The sequence below is a fragment of the Thunnus maccoyii genome, chromosome 22 (genome assembly GCF_910596095.1).
Source record: "Thunnus maccoyii chromosome 22, fThuMac1.1, whole genome shotgun sequence".
Lineage (NCBI taxonomy): Eukaryota > Metazoa > Chordata > Actinopteri > Scombriformes > Scombridae > Thunnus > Thunnus maccoyii.
In genome coordinates, this window is record NC_056554.1 from 3,286,212 (window position 1) to 3,303,263 (window position 17,052).

The window sequence follows — 17,052 nt, forward strand, 5'->3', positions numbered from 1 at the left end:
GTTAAGTGGAAAAAACAGCCAATGATTATCCACTTAATGGCTTTCATAGTCTTCGTCCTTATTGCTTTTATATGGATATTGTTTCAGATGCTGGCAGGCACTGAAACAAGCCAGATAAATGACCCACATGTGTTGTTTTATTGTGAGTCATGTTTCTGCTGTGGCTTAATGTGTGACAGTTGTTACTAAGCATCTCTGTCAGGGGCCTGTCTGGGTCCACTGACACTAAAATGGATTAGATCAGCCTTAGGGAAGAACATACTATCCCCATTATCCTCCAGAGGAACTTAATCTGGTATTACAGTTAATGCAACATGACTTAAATTAACTTTTGACTTTGCTCTATTGTTGTGATGTTTATATTATTAATGTAGGTGCCCCTTTTTGAATGGTTTTATAATTATTACATTCTCTGAAATTCTTTAAAGATTTGCTAATACAATTGGACTGTTTGATGCCTGGGGAACATATGTGATTTCATATATTATTCTTTGAATGTCAATGAATAGTTCTGCATCAAATAACCTCCCATTCCCCTTCAACAAAGACCAATAAATTGATATATTTTGAATATGCTGCATGAATAATACAAAACTGCTGATGTTTCTGATGTGCCATAATAAAAATGACAAATGTCTTGTGTTGAATCAAACTATACTGCGCCTCCTTTGCTTCTTCAAAATATCTCATCCCCCAGTAACTGCTAACTCATGTTTCTTTTTCTCATTCTCTCTCTTTCTTTCTCTCCCTCCCATGTTGGCTTCTTCCATTTTCTTTCCTCTGCGCCTGTTCCCATCTCCAGAGACTATGGTCAAAGATAATATCTATAGAAAACCCCCCATCTACAGACAGCATGGTACAGTCCTCGTTAACACTACCTTCTCTGGTCTGGTCTCTGCACGATGTGTTGCATGTCGCCTGTCAGTCATCTCATCATCTGTTTATCCAAGCTCTCCTCCCTTTTCACCTAGGCCTGCACTGGTCTAGTAGACTCCATGGATCTACATGCATAGGGCTGGTGTAAGAGTACAGCACCCATTCAGTGTTATAAATCAACTTAATAGACAAAAGCAAAATCTATCAAGGTTTGACATTGTGATTGAGCACAAGGTTATGACAAAATGTACCAAAAAAAACATTGACTTTTGCAAACCAGAAGCTTTTAAGGTAGAAGCAAATCTAAGGTGTTTTCATATGACCCTGCTCTGAGAGAAGTTGCCCTTCCCTGAAATAAAAGGCTTTAACGAGGCAAGATAAATATGTAAAAAATTTAGCTGACACTATCAGCCTAAGTTGACATGCAGACAGAAAACAATCGTTGTGGGCATAATGCTCCAGGTACCCGTGACAAGATAAAATGCAAACCAGGAAGACCAGCTTGAGTAAACAGTTCAGTATGCTTCAAGCATATCTAAGATTAAGTGTTATACCTCTTCCAAATAGCCACACTTGAAAGTGGTTTTAAAAAGCCTGCTGTAATAACCTCCCTCTGGCTTCATCACACTGCCTACCCAATCGCTCTCCAAGAATTAAGTGCGTTTTGCGAGTCTTTGTAGTCTTGACAAAAGGAAGCAGTTGTATGAGGAATGAATAAAAGACCTGAACAGTCATTGCATAAAATGGGCATAACAGTCAGATTGTTTCGGAAAGTTACTGAAACAGACAATCCACAAACAACCCAAAATAATTCTCTTATGGTGGAAGCGCTTGTCGGATCATCTGCACTGTTTCAGTGCTGTTAGCACTTTATGAGAAGCTTACTAAGGCCTCACTACATCTGTGAGTTGTGCTACATCCAAGATTTATCAGATGCCAAAACACTGCACAGCGGTCTATAATACTGGGATATTTAGAAATTCTGGAAAGTTATCTTAGAAATGATTTTATTTTCCATATCGACGATTGTGAAGTAAACAGTAGAATTTCTCAGTTTAAGTTTCCAAGTAATCTACCAGGAATGTGCACTTGATTAGGTTAATTGATAGCTTACTTGATATTTTTTAAAGTTAATTTCTAACTAATCAATTCAAAATGTTTTGATCTTCAGTAGCTAGAACAGCTTCTCACTGCCATTTGGAGCCACTTGCCTGCATATAATCCTACTGTAGTTTTAAAGAGCTGATGTACGGGTCTTTACAGGCTGAAACATTGAAGTATGTTGCATTTCTGGCTGCTCTCTAATCAGTGATGTCACAGGAGGTATTTTACATCAGAAGTCAAATGCAAAACACCTTCTATGACATCACTGATTGGGGTGTTGCCAAACGTGATTAAAATTTTCTAGAGGGCGGTGTGGTAGCAGTTTTCTGCAATACTTAAATTTAACTAGTAGATTTAGACTTAAAATTAACTAGAGAGAAGGGAAAAATCCTTGATCAGGGTCTAGTGATAACATCATACTGCTTTTTAAAAAATTTGATCTTAGAAACAAAGTTTGCATAATTGGGTTTTACTCAAACAAAGGCCAAATTTCAATGTCTGATTGATATTGCAACATATTGCAACATATCTATATAAATAATACAACCCATTTGGGAGTGAAGTTGATTGGGATTGGGGGTCTATTGGTGTTAATTTGCTCATCCCGTTCATGCATGTCTGCACTCATCTCACCAGCTCATTTGTTGGTTTTAGTGGTGAAACTGTGACAGCGTGTTCACTGTGAATGGTTGGGTACATGAATCACTTTGTATGGTGGCATTAGTGTTGTGCCGGTCACTGTTTTTATCACCGTCACTCCTGACCATTGTTTGTGTGTCTAAAATATGGTGTGTGGTTTTCACTATAGTTACCCTCCAGCTACATGTTGCATTTCTGAAGAAACACAGTCAAGCATATGAAAGGGTTCAACCAAACCACATGGACACAGGAGCTTTTATCACCTCAATCACACAAGGAAATATTAATCTTTTTCAAATATGACAAGTAAACCAGCTGCATATGTCATACAGATGTATAAGCTAGCTGTCAGCATCTTAGATAGTATACATTCAAGCAAACGTTAAGTCATTGACACAGCTGGTGCTGTCTGCCAGAGAGAAAAAGGAAAAGAAAATCTGAGCCTTTCTTCCAAGTAATGAATGCTCCTACTTCCAAGGAGGATTTAATCTGGTTGACTGGTTATAGATCCTTCAAGACATCTCACTTCTCATCCAAGGGGCTTCTTCAGTTCTAACTGACTGGCAGGGAGTCCCAGGTATTTAACCTCTGTGGGGCTGTTATCAAGGTCATTGATACCACTTGGTTTGTTAGTGCTCCTGGCTGTGTGTTGGTGTCACCTGAGGCCAAGTGTAAACAACAGTCATTGGAGTTGTCACATGAGGCCAAATGTGAGTGGTTGTTAAATCTCCTGGGAAGGGATGAAAGGACAGCATTGTAGGTGGGGGATAATTGGTGTCGTAGCCCTCCTCCTCTGTTGAGAGATGGTTTCCCTACTTTGACGTAGATCACCATCCTTCACTCTTTCAAACCATCTGTCCTCCCTATCCAAAATATGTATGTTGTAGTCCTTGAGAAAGTTTGATTATTCTGCTGATAATTGATTAATCTTTGGTCTATATAACATCATTTGCAAAGTCTGAAATTGCTTTGTCTGACAGTCAAAAATCCAGAGAAACTGAGTTTACCATCAGATAAGACAATGAAGAGCAGCAAAAAATCACAACTGATAACCTGGAATCAATAAGGTTTGCCATTTTTGTTACAAAAATTGACCTAAAAGATTAATCAGTTCCCGAAAAAGCTGCAGATTAATTTTGTGTCGATCAACTAATTGATCCATTGTTTTAGCTCTGATGAACAGCTAACAAATAGTAGTTAAAGCTAATATAGCTAAATACTAATATAGCAATGTATACCAAGGTAGCGTCACAGCTGTATAAAAAGAAGTGTTGAGGTGACAAGGACAAATGTAATGAAACAGTAACATAGTATATCAATATGAAAGAATACATTTACTGTCTGTATGCACCTCAATACCATAACACAGCTGCTAGCTTGTATTGGAGAAAAGTGTTTGTTGACCATATAGTGACACTAGATGAAAGAGCATGGGGTCAAATCAGGCAACCATGAATATCCATATCAAATTTCATGGTAGTCAGGGTTATAGTTGTTGAAATATCTTCCTCCTATGACCAATGGGTCAAACTCCCAAAATGTTGGAGTACTGTGTTGATACAGATGTTACTGGTTGCTATCCACCCTGTTTTACTGTACAGTTACACAGTGCATGTGGAGCTCCCTGTAGGTGCTGTCTACAGCTGATGATGTCATGGTCCAGAGGTGATTTACTCTAGAGTTAATAGTGCATTACACTGGAGCGGAGAGGCAGATGATCTAGCACATTAACTGTGACATCATGTAACATCTGACTGTTTTACAGCTTCTAGAACATCCTGGCAGGATGGGGACGATAGCAAGGTGGGTGTGAGTGAGTGTTTACACAAAAGTGTCTGTATCTGTCTGTCCATATCTGTCCTTTTTTCAAGTCACATTTAATACTATACAGATACATCCATTTACTAATTCACTAACTCATACTTTTCCATCATCCATCACTTCTGTCCATCTTTCTGTCTCTGTCTCTCTCTCTTTCTTTCCCTCTCTCTCTACAGAGGACCAGTTGGATGATTTTGAAGAGTGAGATTGATGGACATATGGGTCCAGAAGACCTTGATCCCTGCAAGTCAACCTGCAGTCTGCCCACTGACACTTCTCACCCAAGTAAGTAGCCAATCACAAGCTCAGCCTGGTGTGAGTGAAACAAATTAAACAACATGAATCTTTGAACAAAAACTACAGTGTAAAATGATCATAAATGTCTTTGTCTCTCATCAGATTTCCCCTACAGTAAGTCTGCATCCTTACCTGGCTATGGAAGGAATGGCATCTATAAGGTGAGCTGCTACATTTGTGACAGATTATCCAAATATTGTTATGGCACAAGTGGTTGCTTTGGTCACAACTGGAGCCATTTCAAAATGGCTGTAATATGTATTTTAAAAAAATAATTAAAAAGTTCCTATGTAACCAATAGGGTAGTGAAAAGAGTCTTTCAAGAATTTACTAGAGATGATCAAGTCATTTAAATATATATATATATATATATATATATATATATATATATATATATATATATATATATATATATATATATATATATTTAACAAAGATATTTATTTATAAATAAATTAATGTGGTCACATTCTTATGCACCAGCTAATGGATATAAAGCCAGAAATTACTCAAAAAAAGGCCCTATGTAAATTTGAAAATTTCCAACTTTGGCGCCCCCCAGTGGTACTATCAAAAAGACAGTGGGAGCAGCACATTAACTGTGCTAATGTTTAATGGGACTGTGTCATTTTTTACAGACAAAAATGTATGCGATCAGAATACTGTAAAAGTTTCTACATAAAAATTCAACACATATTGCCTAAAAAAACATAAAACCAAAGATGGGACAGTAAAGGGACAGAGGCTATATATTAGGAATTGTTCAACAAATAGAACAGCATAAAAAGAAACTCAAACAGGGTATTTGCAAGGAAGTGGAGGAAATCAAAAAGTATTAAAATCCCATAACTTTACCTTTAGTCCTCAAATGACAACTATGGTTTATTACAACTTGAGTTGCATTTTCATAGCTCTGGCCATTGGTTTTATCAGTTAAGATAACACTGACTCACCAAAGTAATTGCTGAGCTCTCTGAATGGCAATTTAGCTGAAAGTAGGTCCAACTGGTGGTCATCTGGGTTGTAAATAAACCAACACAACAATTAAGCCAGATTGGCTACCATTTTGTTTTGAAGTAAAACCAAAATTGAACGCACCTGAAATAATAATAGTACCCCATTGCACAGAAAAACCCTGAGTGCCCACTGTACGACAAGGAGGAAGCTCTCTTGGTTTGCTATTTGATCTAAGAAAGAGAGGGCCTTAACTGAGGTGTTGGTTGGATCTAACTGTTGTTGCATTTGAGACCACTAGGTGGTGCTGTTTCTTACTCTAGCTCTATCACCCACTGTGTTACAGTAACAGGCCTCCAATTTCATGTGTTTACACCACAGGTTTTATCAAATCAACACTCCCCTCTCTCAGTCAACCTCCGACCTACACTAATCAACACAGGAAGTTTCAGAGTGGCATTTAAGACCATTTGAATGTTTTCCACAGTTTTAAAATTCAACCTCCCTGAGCTTTTCTGTCACAGTTTTGGTATCACATTACTCAGAGGTCAGTCAGTACCATGCACTCCTCACAAGCAGGGCTCCAGTTTATTATGAGGACGTTGGGGGTATTTAGTCTATCATCCACTGATGTGACGTTGCTGCTCTCCCTCTGAGTTTGTTGATGGATAGAGGACAGGCAGACAAAACAGAACAGAGAAGGAAATGAAAGCTCAGGAGCCGTGACGGATTCATGGCACAAAGTATATTGAACTATTTTTCACTTGCTGACATTACTGGTTAGTGTTGTTGACAATGTGGATTTAGTATGTTGGAAGCAGAATGAAGGGAGATATGTTGTTTTCTATTAACCGTGGAGCTATGTAACATTATACTTATAATATACAATACATTTTTATGCAAGCACATTGCATACACACAGAATGATATACAGTAGTGCTCGATCTCCATTTAAAGTAAAAATTCATTGCACTTACTTGGATGATTTTGTTTTATTCTGCTAAAGTATAGATATCCATAAATTAAATGTCATGTGTTCTCTTTCAAGAAACAGTACAAAGAGTCTACAGCCAAGCTAGCGGCTCTGTGAGGCTAAATGCTAACATGTCCAGAATGACAATATAAACATGCTGATGTTTAGACTGTATAGTTTCCCAGGTTCATATTAGTTTAGTATATCAGCATGCTTACATTTAATAATTAGAATTAAACACAAAGTACAGCTGAGGCTGATGGTAATGTAATTCATTTGGTCATAAATTTGGCAAAGTACTATTCAAACTGAAATTGTAACCTGATGGTGGCAAAACATGAAATGTCAGAAGACCAACAAAGTGATAACAGTTCATCCTGTAGAGAAAAAAAAAGTTGTGCCAGTCCATCCAATAATTGTCGAGATATTACACTAAAAAACAAAAATATGAACCTCATTCTGGTGCTAGAGAAAGGGTCAGGGTTTCACCTTATCATTAGGAAGTTATCTGCTGGGGATCACAAATGTCTGTATGAAATTAATGGCAACGTATCCAATAGTGACTATATGATACATCAAACTTTGCTCCAATTATTGAATGGTTGGACCAAAGTGGTTGAGCGACTGGCATAGCCATGCTGCAATCATTTATACTTTACTACCATTATGGCTAATAGTTATACTGACCAAAAAGCCAGAAGATAGACATGACACAACACAAAAAGAGCCTCAAGAACCACAACCCATATCAGCCTTCTAGCTAATGTTTTCTTCTCATCTATAAACATGGTTATGTGTCTTGTGTTCTATTAACAGACAGACAAACACTTTCCAACATGAGCGCTTCCTTCTCTTCTCAGTTGTCTTTTAGTCTTAAACTAAGGGATGTAAGCTCACTATCGGAAGAATGTGTGACACTCACTTCCTGTTGGTCACCCTGAAAGAATGTGAACAAATTAAGGTCAAACACAGTGACTAAAAGACTCTCAGATGAACCCATGCTTTGATGAAAAACAGCAACGTTCTGGGCTGAACAGTGGTCTAAAAGGTGTATGTATATGTGTGTGTGTTCCTACAGGCTGCTGAGATGGTGGAGGATGAAGTGGACCCAGACTCCCAGAGCTGGGGAGGCATGAGAGGTGAGAGTGAGGCTATTAATCCTCGGCTCTTTATTTTGTTCTTGCTAATGTCAGTTGTTTCCATTGTTGCACTGTTCATCGGTGCATCAGCTAAATGCCAAAAGTACATACAGCTTTGTAACCTCATACAGTCACTAACTGCAAATTACTGCAGACACGTATTAAATATTATTTATTTATTAATTTAAGTTTATGTTAACTGGTTCTTAAAATCTGCAATTTAACGTTGTAGTCATAGAGTAAAGGTTTGAGGATCTGCTGTTCTGGAGGTGTTCTTCTCCCCTAAATTCCCATTTCAGAGTTGTCTTTGAATTGTCACTGACAATATTACACTGACAATAGCATGCCCACACTGTGATTGGACCAAAATATTCCATAGGCGTTGTAGTTAACATATCTTTGAGTTTTTAATCAAAAAAACAGATATTTTCAAACACAGTTGCTTGTCATTTATACTGATATTCAGACCAGTAGAGTTTCATGTCCATCCAAGCCAAACTCTTAGCCTCCTTAAAGAAAATGAACAGAATTTTAACTTCTGGAGAAACTTTCCCACTTTGCAACTCCATTGTTTCATTATAAATCCTGTAGTACAGAGCCAACACACAAGAGCTGTATCAGTGTGTTAATACATCCTACTGCATTGTGTACATCTATGTGCAGTATGAGACTGTTTTTTAATAGAAAGGTCACAGGCTGGATTCCCAGCTCCAGATAACAGTATCAGCTAAAATTTTAAACGATAAAATGTGGAAAGGCCCATATCATCTTTCCTTTTGAGTACAGATCTAAGGTCAGTTTACAATCCCCGATTACATTGTTCCCATGCATATGGAGCCTGGCAGCTCTGGCTCCAGATCAGTGAGTGGAGGTAACAGCGTGGAGAGGTGATGTCATTTTTCCAGCTGCAGAATTATTGATGTGTGTTTACAAGTATGTGTGTGTACAGTCCCGGCTTTATCTTGGGCAAAGAGTGAGTTGAAGGGATGCCAAACTCGTAACAGTGTGTGTGTGTGTGTGTGTGTGTGTGTGTGTGTGTGTGTGTGTGTGTGTAGAACAACCTTTTATAATGCTTTTGACGCCTTTTGAAACCCAATGTTTTGAGGAGATTTGAGTCCACGAGTTGTAATTTATTTTCAGGCTGTATCATAATAGGTCTGCAATTCAAATAAAAACTCATTGTTCCACCAGATTAATTCTCTCTTTCTCTTTCCTTTCTTTCTCAGAGTACAAGGTAAGATTTCCCTCATTTGTTAATACTTAGAAATAATATTCTTGGCAGTGTTATATGAACACTGGATTATAATTGTGTTCCCTAATAAATCTCCTACAATGCTTACTTTGTGCTCGCCAGGTCTACCCCTATGAAATGCTGGCAGTGACGCATAGAGTGAAAGTGAAGCTTCCCAGAGACATAGATCGCACCAGACTGGAGGTGAGCTCTAATCTTCCTCTCCCTGCTCTGTCATTTCCTCCCTTCTATTCACAGATCATTAAAAAACTGGAGAAATTGCAGCTTAGAAATGAGTTAGAAAAGTCAGAATTGTGTGGTTTGGGTGAAGTAGTGAGAGAGCTACTGTATAAGCCAAAGCTTAAAGAAATGCCATCTCCAATTTCTGTTAAGGTGGATAAATGTTTGGCCAAAAGTATGTGGACAGGAGGGTGTTTTGTGTGTATTTTGTCTTTCATGATATGGGCCTAGACCCCTAAAGGCCTCAATATGCTTCACAGGAAGTGCTTGTCAGATCATCTAATAGAGTGGGGAACCCACTTTCCACCTTCAATCTTAGAAAAAAAGATATGATTATATTAGAAAGTAAGAGGAAAGCTATGAAAGTTTGGGATCTTGGTGATGGTATGATGCATTCAGGGCCATTGAGGACATCAGGGTCTGTCATGTCCTCGACTTTACACAAAAGATATTACATTTTGGCACACTTTTCTTAGAGGGAAAAATTGTTAAATTAAATTACATAAATGGATTTAGTATTTCACCACCAGATTTATATTTCTAGCAATGTGGTGAAGGCTTTGAAATTACATTTAGACCATCATTTTGGAGGATAAAATTAGCAGAAAATTGAATCGCTCAGTTGAGTGAATAAATAAACATGGGGAAAATGGGGGAATCTGGACCTCAGTATTTCTAAAATCCTGGCTACAACCCTGTGTGTATGCATCTTCAGATAATTTGCACTGCAATTCAATGCTGAATTGATTGGATTTGATTTAGCTGTTATTTACTATTGATTCAGCTCAGATCTAATATTTTCAGTTGTTAATGAAGTGTTAAGTTTAGAATTACCAAAAAAAGGAAACATTAATAATCACTCAAGTTTTATTTTAAAGCACTAAATTAAAAAGGTACTAGAAACTATTGTTGCCACATCAGCAACAATAAACTGTTTGAGTAAGCAGTGATTTTTAGGAGCCAACATGGTTTGGAAGTAGCATTAGTTGCTAAAATAGTGTTAGAAGCATTGGGTTGACTGCAGGTACCTTTGCCCTGAAGGCTCACCTTGCATTCTTACATAATATTAACAAGGTGTGTGGTGCCACTGGTATGTTTTGATGATTTTCACCCCCATCTTGAGTGTAGCCATTACAAACAGGTATAAACACTGTCGGACAACCTTCTATGACCTAGTTTGTTTTTAGCATATTGAAGCCATTAGTCTCATTTAGGGGAAGTCTGTGGCAACAGTTTGGGAAGTCCCTTTCCTGTATCAACATGACAATGCTCCCGTGCACAAAGCCAGCTCTATGAAGAAACGTTTTTCCTAGTTTGGTGTGGAAGAACTTGACTGGTCCGCACAGAGCCCTGACCTTAACCCTATCCAACACCTTTAGGCAATAAAGCCTGGCTCGCAGTCGATGAGTGCCCGACTGCACTAATGCTCTTGTGCCTGAATGGGAGCAAATCTCTGCAGGCATGTTCCAAAATCTGTACTTCCCAGAAGAGTGGAGACCATTATAGCAGCAGATTAATGCCCATGGTTTTGGAAAGAGATGTTCAACAATCACATATGGGTGTAATATTCGGGTGTCCACATACTTTTGGTCTTGTGGCACAGTTTACTGCGAGAAAAATGCTTAAGTTTGAGCTGTACTTTGTGCAAAATAAAGTCAATAAATTGTCAGATTTTATTGGAAATGTGAATATAATTGGCAGTAGTGTTGGTTTTAGGTTCTGAAGTTGTATTACATTACTAGCACTTTCTCAGGGTCACAGCAAGTTTAACCCACATGCATGCCTTATAATAAAAAATTAAGCATAATTGGACTTAATGTCCTGTAATAACTAATTTCCTGCAGCTGTTTTTCTTAAACTACCCATTTATAGATTCAGAACTCTCATTAACATTGCTCAGTTGAAAATAGAAAATGTTTTAGTCAACTTAAATAAACTTCCACATTGGATAAAAATCCCATTTAAAAACTTTACCACAAATTCTGGTTAGTCTTGTGGTGCAGATCTGATGTCCCCAGAAGAGGTTTCATGAACTTTTTCCTTTCAAAAACACCCCCCTTAAAACATTTAAACCTTCAGTCACCCTAATATGAGAACTCCCTGTGAGCCTTTTGATTATGGGAATATTGTCCCAAGAGGAGTCGGATCGTCGGGATATTGAGGTGTTACTGACGCAAGAGATCCCCTCTGTGGTTGAGAGCACAAGACTGGAGTCGTATGGTCATTTGTGTGTATATTGAAGAAATATTCCAACCTCTCTCTAACCCACCACTGTGCTTGATCCTTGACCTCAAAGTGCTGTTGGTTTACCCAAACTAATCAGCAGCTAAACTGGTATCAAAACTCAAACTCAGAGCCAAGACAGAGGCTCTTTTCCATGAGGCAGTACAACCAAATGTGATATTTTTGACCTGTAGTTGTACATAGTGCAGAGGCAAAACTTACAGGAATAGTTGAACATTTTAGGGAAGTATGCTTATTCGCTTTCTTTCTGAGAAATGAAAGATGTGAGATGAAAAGATGGGTACAGAGCAAGAGTCAAGACGTGGTTAGCCTAGCTTAGCATAAAAACTGGAAACAGGGGGGGAACAGCTAGCCTGGCTCTGTCTGCAGCATGAGTTACAATGTGGTGAAATGTATCCTTCCCCCCTCTTTATCTGCACGGCGTGGGTGTGTGTGTGTCATGCTTCTTCTATCGTAGTATGTGCGTGTCACCCAACACACTAGCAGTGATGTCATCATCCTGCGGGCAAAAGCTTGTTGATTCAAAGAGTAAAAGATCTGAGCAGCTTGTAACATACTGTGATGAACATGCATCAAACAACAATCTGTAGATGTGACACTAATACGTCTCACATTTGAAATTATTTTAGTACACATTTAAACTCATATGCACTTTGGTTTATGCAAATCATGAATATATGCAGTTCAATCTGTTCTAAGATACCCCAGCTAGACCACTCAGAATTTAGAGTTATCTGACATTTTTCATGTATATTAAGTATCTTTAATTTCAACCCTTTTCATGCCAAAAGATTTTCTTAAAAGTATTCCTAAATACTTTTAGTCTTGTCAGAGGAAGAAAAGATTAAGCTCAAGGGTAAGATACATGTATTTTTTGGTATATGAAAAATATATCAAACAAAGCTGAGCTTGTGTCACAGCCAGTGTTTCAACAACTAATGGAAAACACCCTCTGTGACATCACTGTCTTGGGGTGTGGCCAAAAGTGCCACACCCTTGAAAGTCTGAAACTATATAAGTATTGTACCAGTGGTTTTACAATCCATTTATTTACCCTTTGACTTGTAAAAGTTAAAATTTTAACAATAAGAAGTTATGGGGTGGGAAGGTAAGGTTACACCATCTGAAGGAAATTATTGGATAATACTGTAATGATAGTAATGATATCTTTATTGTGTGACATATTTTGAAAATCCAATTTTCCTGGTAATAGAGATTATATTCTCTGTCTATTTTTTTATCATGTTATTATCCTGTCAGCATGACAGGTGAAAAATAAAAGGGGTCGGGATGTTGTTGCCTCGGGGTGGAAATCTATCGCTCCACATTCCTCAATCTGGTTGTTATAGAAACCAGGCGATTGGCTATCACACAACAACAGCCTGCCTCTAATTTACCATGACTATCATCAGAGAGACTCACAACTGCTGTGCACACTACAGCCAGAGTTTTACAATGAAGCAGCTTATGCTTTTGTTCTGGGTCTAAATCAACACCATGCATGTTTTTGTTCCATGGTATATTCTTGACATTTACAGAGGAGTTTGCAGCGTGCAGTGTGAGCCAAGTTTGGTTTTGGAAAGTACTTTTGTTTGGATAAACTTCTGAGGCACAGAATTCAGTTTGCTGTGTTAAACCTCAGTACAGAAGGCAATGTAACATCTGTTTATGTGATGAACACCAACATTGTCTAAGGATTGGGTGAATGTCATATATGTGAGTCCAGTTTGAGAGTATGAAGCTGGCTATTGATGCACCATCAAGCAAAAGAGGGTAATATATGCCATCAGCAAAATGTCGGAGGTCTTTCGTTTGCTAATTGCACCCTTTGCTAGGACAAAGTGTGCCATTGTTATTGTTATTTAGAACTCTCCTGATTTGTAACCCATTGTAGGCTACTGTCTCACTGTAAACATCACAGTCTCCTGAGAAGAGACTCATCAGCATGTCATGGGGAAAATTATATGCCAGGTCTCGGCAGACAGGTGCCAAATATGTTTCTCAGCAGCAGAGCTCTATTGGAGGCTTAAATAATCTCATTGGTTCAGGTAAAAACCCTGATGAATTGAGCCAAAGAACCAGATGCTTTCTGGCTTAGTGGAACATTTGGTTTATATCAGTGAAGCCTAGTGAAAATTCAACAACTACAAGCAAAGAGAAAGCTGGTGTTGATCACACCACACATTCAACCCCAAATCAGTTATTTTCCCTGGAATTGCCATGATCAGTGGATTGGCACTTTACTTCCACTTTAGTGAGCAATGACACACACATTTGCGCTGTTGACCAATTGCAAAAAGAGTCCAAGGTACAGGATGTTATTGTAGTAGCTCTATTGCACCATTCAGTTTTATATAACCCTGTCCAATCATAATGAGAAGTTATCCCAGTTAGAGCTCACCTCTTTATATCCATTTTGCCATAACTGAAACTATGCAAGGCCTGACCGCAAGTAATCATTACATAAAGCCTCCAGCAGTCTATTTCATGACAAAATGCAAATTAATTTTGTTGGGCCACCTTCTAGTTTGACCATGCTATTAGGAAGAGACACAAACTAAAAAAATCGATTTCTAGCCATAATAACTTATCTAAGTTATATAGTTAGCCTAACTGAGCTTTTAAGTTCACACTATCCATATTAGCCTATACAGTATAGGTGCTGTTGGTTAGCTAGCTAGCCAACCTGCTTCCCTGAAAAAAATGAATTACATGGCTTTGACAGTTGAAAAACAAAATTGCCGTTTATAGTTTGAATTATATTTTCATCATTAATGGCTTTTTTCCCCCAACTCACTAGCCCCTTGGAGCTTATTTTAAATCCAATAACGCATACATGACAAAAAAGTTGCTTTTCAGTACATTCCAAAACAACCCATGTGAGCATTTTGCTGATCTGGTGCCATCATCAGTTGGATGAAGAAACTGTAGCTGTAGTTTTTTCAAGTTTAGTCAACAATGAGTACTTGGTTGAGGTTAGAGAAGGATCACCTTTATGGTAAAAAGACACAAACATTGACTGTTGGTGAGAATGAGAATCTTTGCTCCCACCAACCATCCACCCTGGAGACATTAGATGGTGGTACAAGCACTCTCCATCTCTATCATCAATACCCCAAATGAGGGAATATGTTTTGGAAGAGTGGTGTTCAGTAGAGTTTGAGAGACTGTCCTCACCAGTCTCTTTAAAGATAAGTACAATATTGGTCTTTTTCACTAAGTCAGTATCTTTCCTTTGCTGTGTTTTGCATTTCCAGAGACATCTATCACCTGAAGACTTCCATCGGGTGTTCGGTATGACCCTCGATCAGTTTGACCGCCTGGCCCTCTGGAAGAGGAATGACATGAAGAAGAGGGCACGCCTTTTTTAGACCAAAACAAAAAAAGGCGCCAAGCAGCATCTCAACAAGCACCTGTCCTGTCCAGAAGGAAGCAGAAAAGAAAAAAACAACTCATCTGAAATATCTATATATGCACCGCCATGATACCCCAACTTTCCACCTGTAAAACGCCATGCCATCTGCCTGTGATGCCACGGAGAGGCACTCCGTGTGGGAACATTTTCACGATGTTGAGGCAGCATCTATAGCTTTTTGTATGCAATGTGGTCCGAATGTTTGACTGACAACCTTATGGAGGAGGAAGAGGAGCTGCGTTTGCATGGCCTGTGTTGATGCTCCTCGCCTCCCATGTGGTTTCTGCATCTGCCCCCGCCCGCCCATCCAGGCGCAGTCATACTCCCTGGCAAAAAAAATAACAGCTTTTTGTAATTCTCGTGCAGGCCTTCCTCCAGGTTTCTGTGGTTCTGACTGTTTTTTGTGCGCCTTCTTCTACTCTGTCTATCTTGACTTATCTCCCTGTTTCTATCTTGAGTTTTTCACTCACAGCTTGTTTGTTTTCACTTTGCGAGGGTTTATCATGTTGTCTGTCTACATATCATTTGTTTTGCCTTTTCTCTCTTGCTGTCTCTCCATCATCTTAAGTTGTTCTCCCTGCACTGAGTTCATTTTTACATTTTTACACCCTTGCCATTACTTTAGGACAGTGAAGAGACTGCAGAGTTGTACACATTGACTGTTGAAGCATGTCAAGGCCAAAGACAGGGATAAGAAACTACTTCAGCTTCTCTGATCTTTTACTTCAAAAACTGTAAAAGCACCTTATCATACGCTTTTGTTTTCAATTTCAAGCTCAATCAGAGAAGACTGGCTGGGTAGTTTTGACATGCCTGCCCTGATACGTTTGAATGCAGTCCCATATCTTACACAAGCCCCTTGTAAATCTGCACAGATAGGGGAGCCAAGGCTGGATAGGGGCCACAACATGGCAGTGAATCACAGATAGAGGGAGGAATAAAAAAAAGGAGAATGTGGGGCCCTGCAGATCCCTCAATAGACATACAGTGCAGAAGGTTTCAGGGTGTGCAAAGGTGTCAAACATGCAGCATTGCCAGATTGACATGCACTCACATCAACAAAACAAAAATGAAATTATTTTTATAAGCTATTTTTGACTTCTGGAAAGGATCATTAAAGCAATCATGAGACACAGCTGAGAGAAATCATGATTTTGTTACAAGACAAAAAGCCCATGCTGACTTTGTTAAGCTTCACAGACCTGCAGCAGCACTTAAGCATAACAAGTGAGGTCTTGCTTGATTTAAAACTCAATACTATAACTGTGTTATATCTTCTCAGATAGAGATTTAACTCTTTATATGTTTGTTGTTTGAAAGCATTGTTGTGTACAGTCAAAGCTACACATTTAAGCTGAAGTACATCAGCTTCGCTTGATTTCTGGGCAGTAAATCCATCAACTCGACAACTAACATACTGTAAGATGTATGTGAACATATACTGGACATATACCAGATATATTTGTCTGTATACAAGCCATGGTGTATAACTCTTCAGGCATGCATGAGGATGGGAAAATGGGGTTTTATCCGATGACCTCAGTTAAGAAATGTATGAAAATAATATCATCAATGTGGTTTGAGTGATTGATTATTTTCTGGTTACATTAATTCAGATGAAAGGCCCGGGTCAGCTGCTTACATTAGCTTGTGTTAGATATTTATTTAATTGCAATATCAAGGAAGGGATGTTATTTTGAAATCTTAAGGGTGTAGTGTCGAGTGAATGGCACCACAGAGTTTTTGAAGAAAAACATATCAAATTTTTAGTTTAATCTGAGTGTCAAATCAAATTTTGCTCCTGTAAGTAACACACTAACTGTTGTCATAAACCGTCATGTCTTCTTTCTAATATTCATCTGCTATTAAAGTGCTTTATCCAAACTACAGAGTCGCCATGGATTTGAGTGCTTGTGTTTATTAAATGATTGTGAAAAATTAGTTTCTTCTTTGTATGGAATAACTATAGCTTCAAGTAAAGTGTATACCAGAGACGTGTGGATGTTTTTTTAAAGATATCAGGGAGAAGGAGTTGAGTCTATGATATGATCAGTAGTGATAGATGATCACCAAATAGTTCACAGCAGCATTTAAACAGCTGGTGTTAGAAACTGTCAGA

General features: G+C 38.5%; 1 protein-coding gene across 15 annotated transcripts in view; it reads left to right on the forward strand.

The window, feature by feature from the left end:
• ablim2 (actin binding LIM protein family, member 2) overlaps positions 1-16,820 on the forward strand; it is a 100,202-nt gene extending 83,382 nt beyond the window's left edge. For 13 of the 15 annotated variants that reach the window (XM_042400520.1, XM_042400519.1, XM_042400526.1 and 10 more), the window contains 8 exons: positions 803-856; positions 4,385-4,422; positions 4,617-4,725; positions 4,840-4,898; positions 7,743-7,803; positions 9,030-9,037; positions 9,158-9,238; positions 14,776-16,820. In XM_042400520.1, coding sequence (XP_042256454.1) covers positions 803-856; positions 4,385-4,422; positions 4,617-4,725; positions 4,840-4,898; positions 7,743-7,803; positions 9,030-9,037; positions 9,158-9,238; positions 14,776-14,889 — 524 coding nt within the window. In that variant the 3' untranslated portion in view covers positions 14,890-16,820. The remainder of the gene's footprint in view (positions 1-802; positions 857-4,384; positions 4,423-4,616; positions 4,726-4,839; positions 4,899-7,742; positions 7,804-9,029; positions 9,038-9,157; positions 9,239-14,775) is intronic. The other 2 variants (XM_042400529.1, XM_042400533.1) reach the window with 1 other exon arrangement.
• Positions 16,821-17,052: the final 232 nt, after the last annotated feature.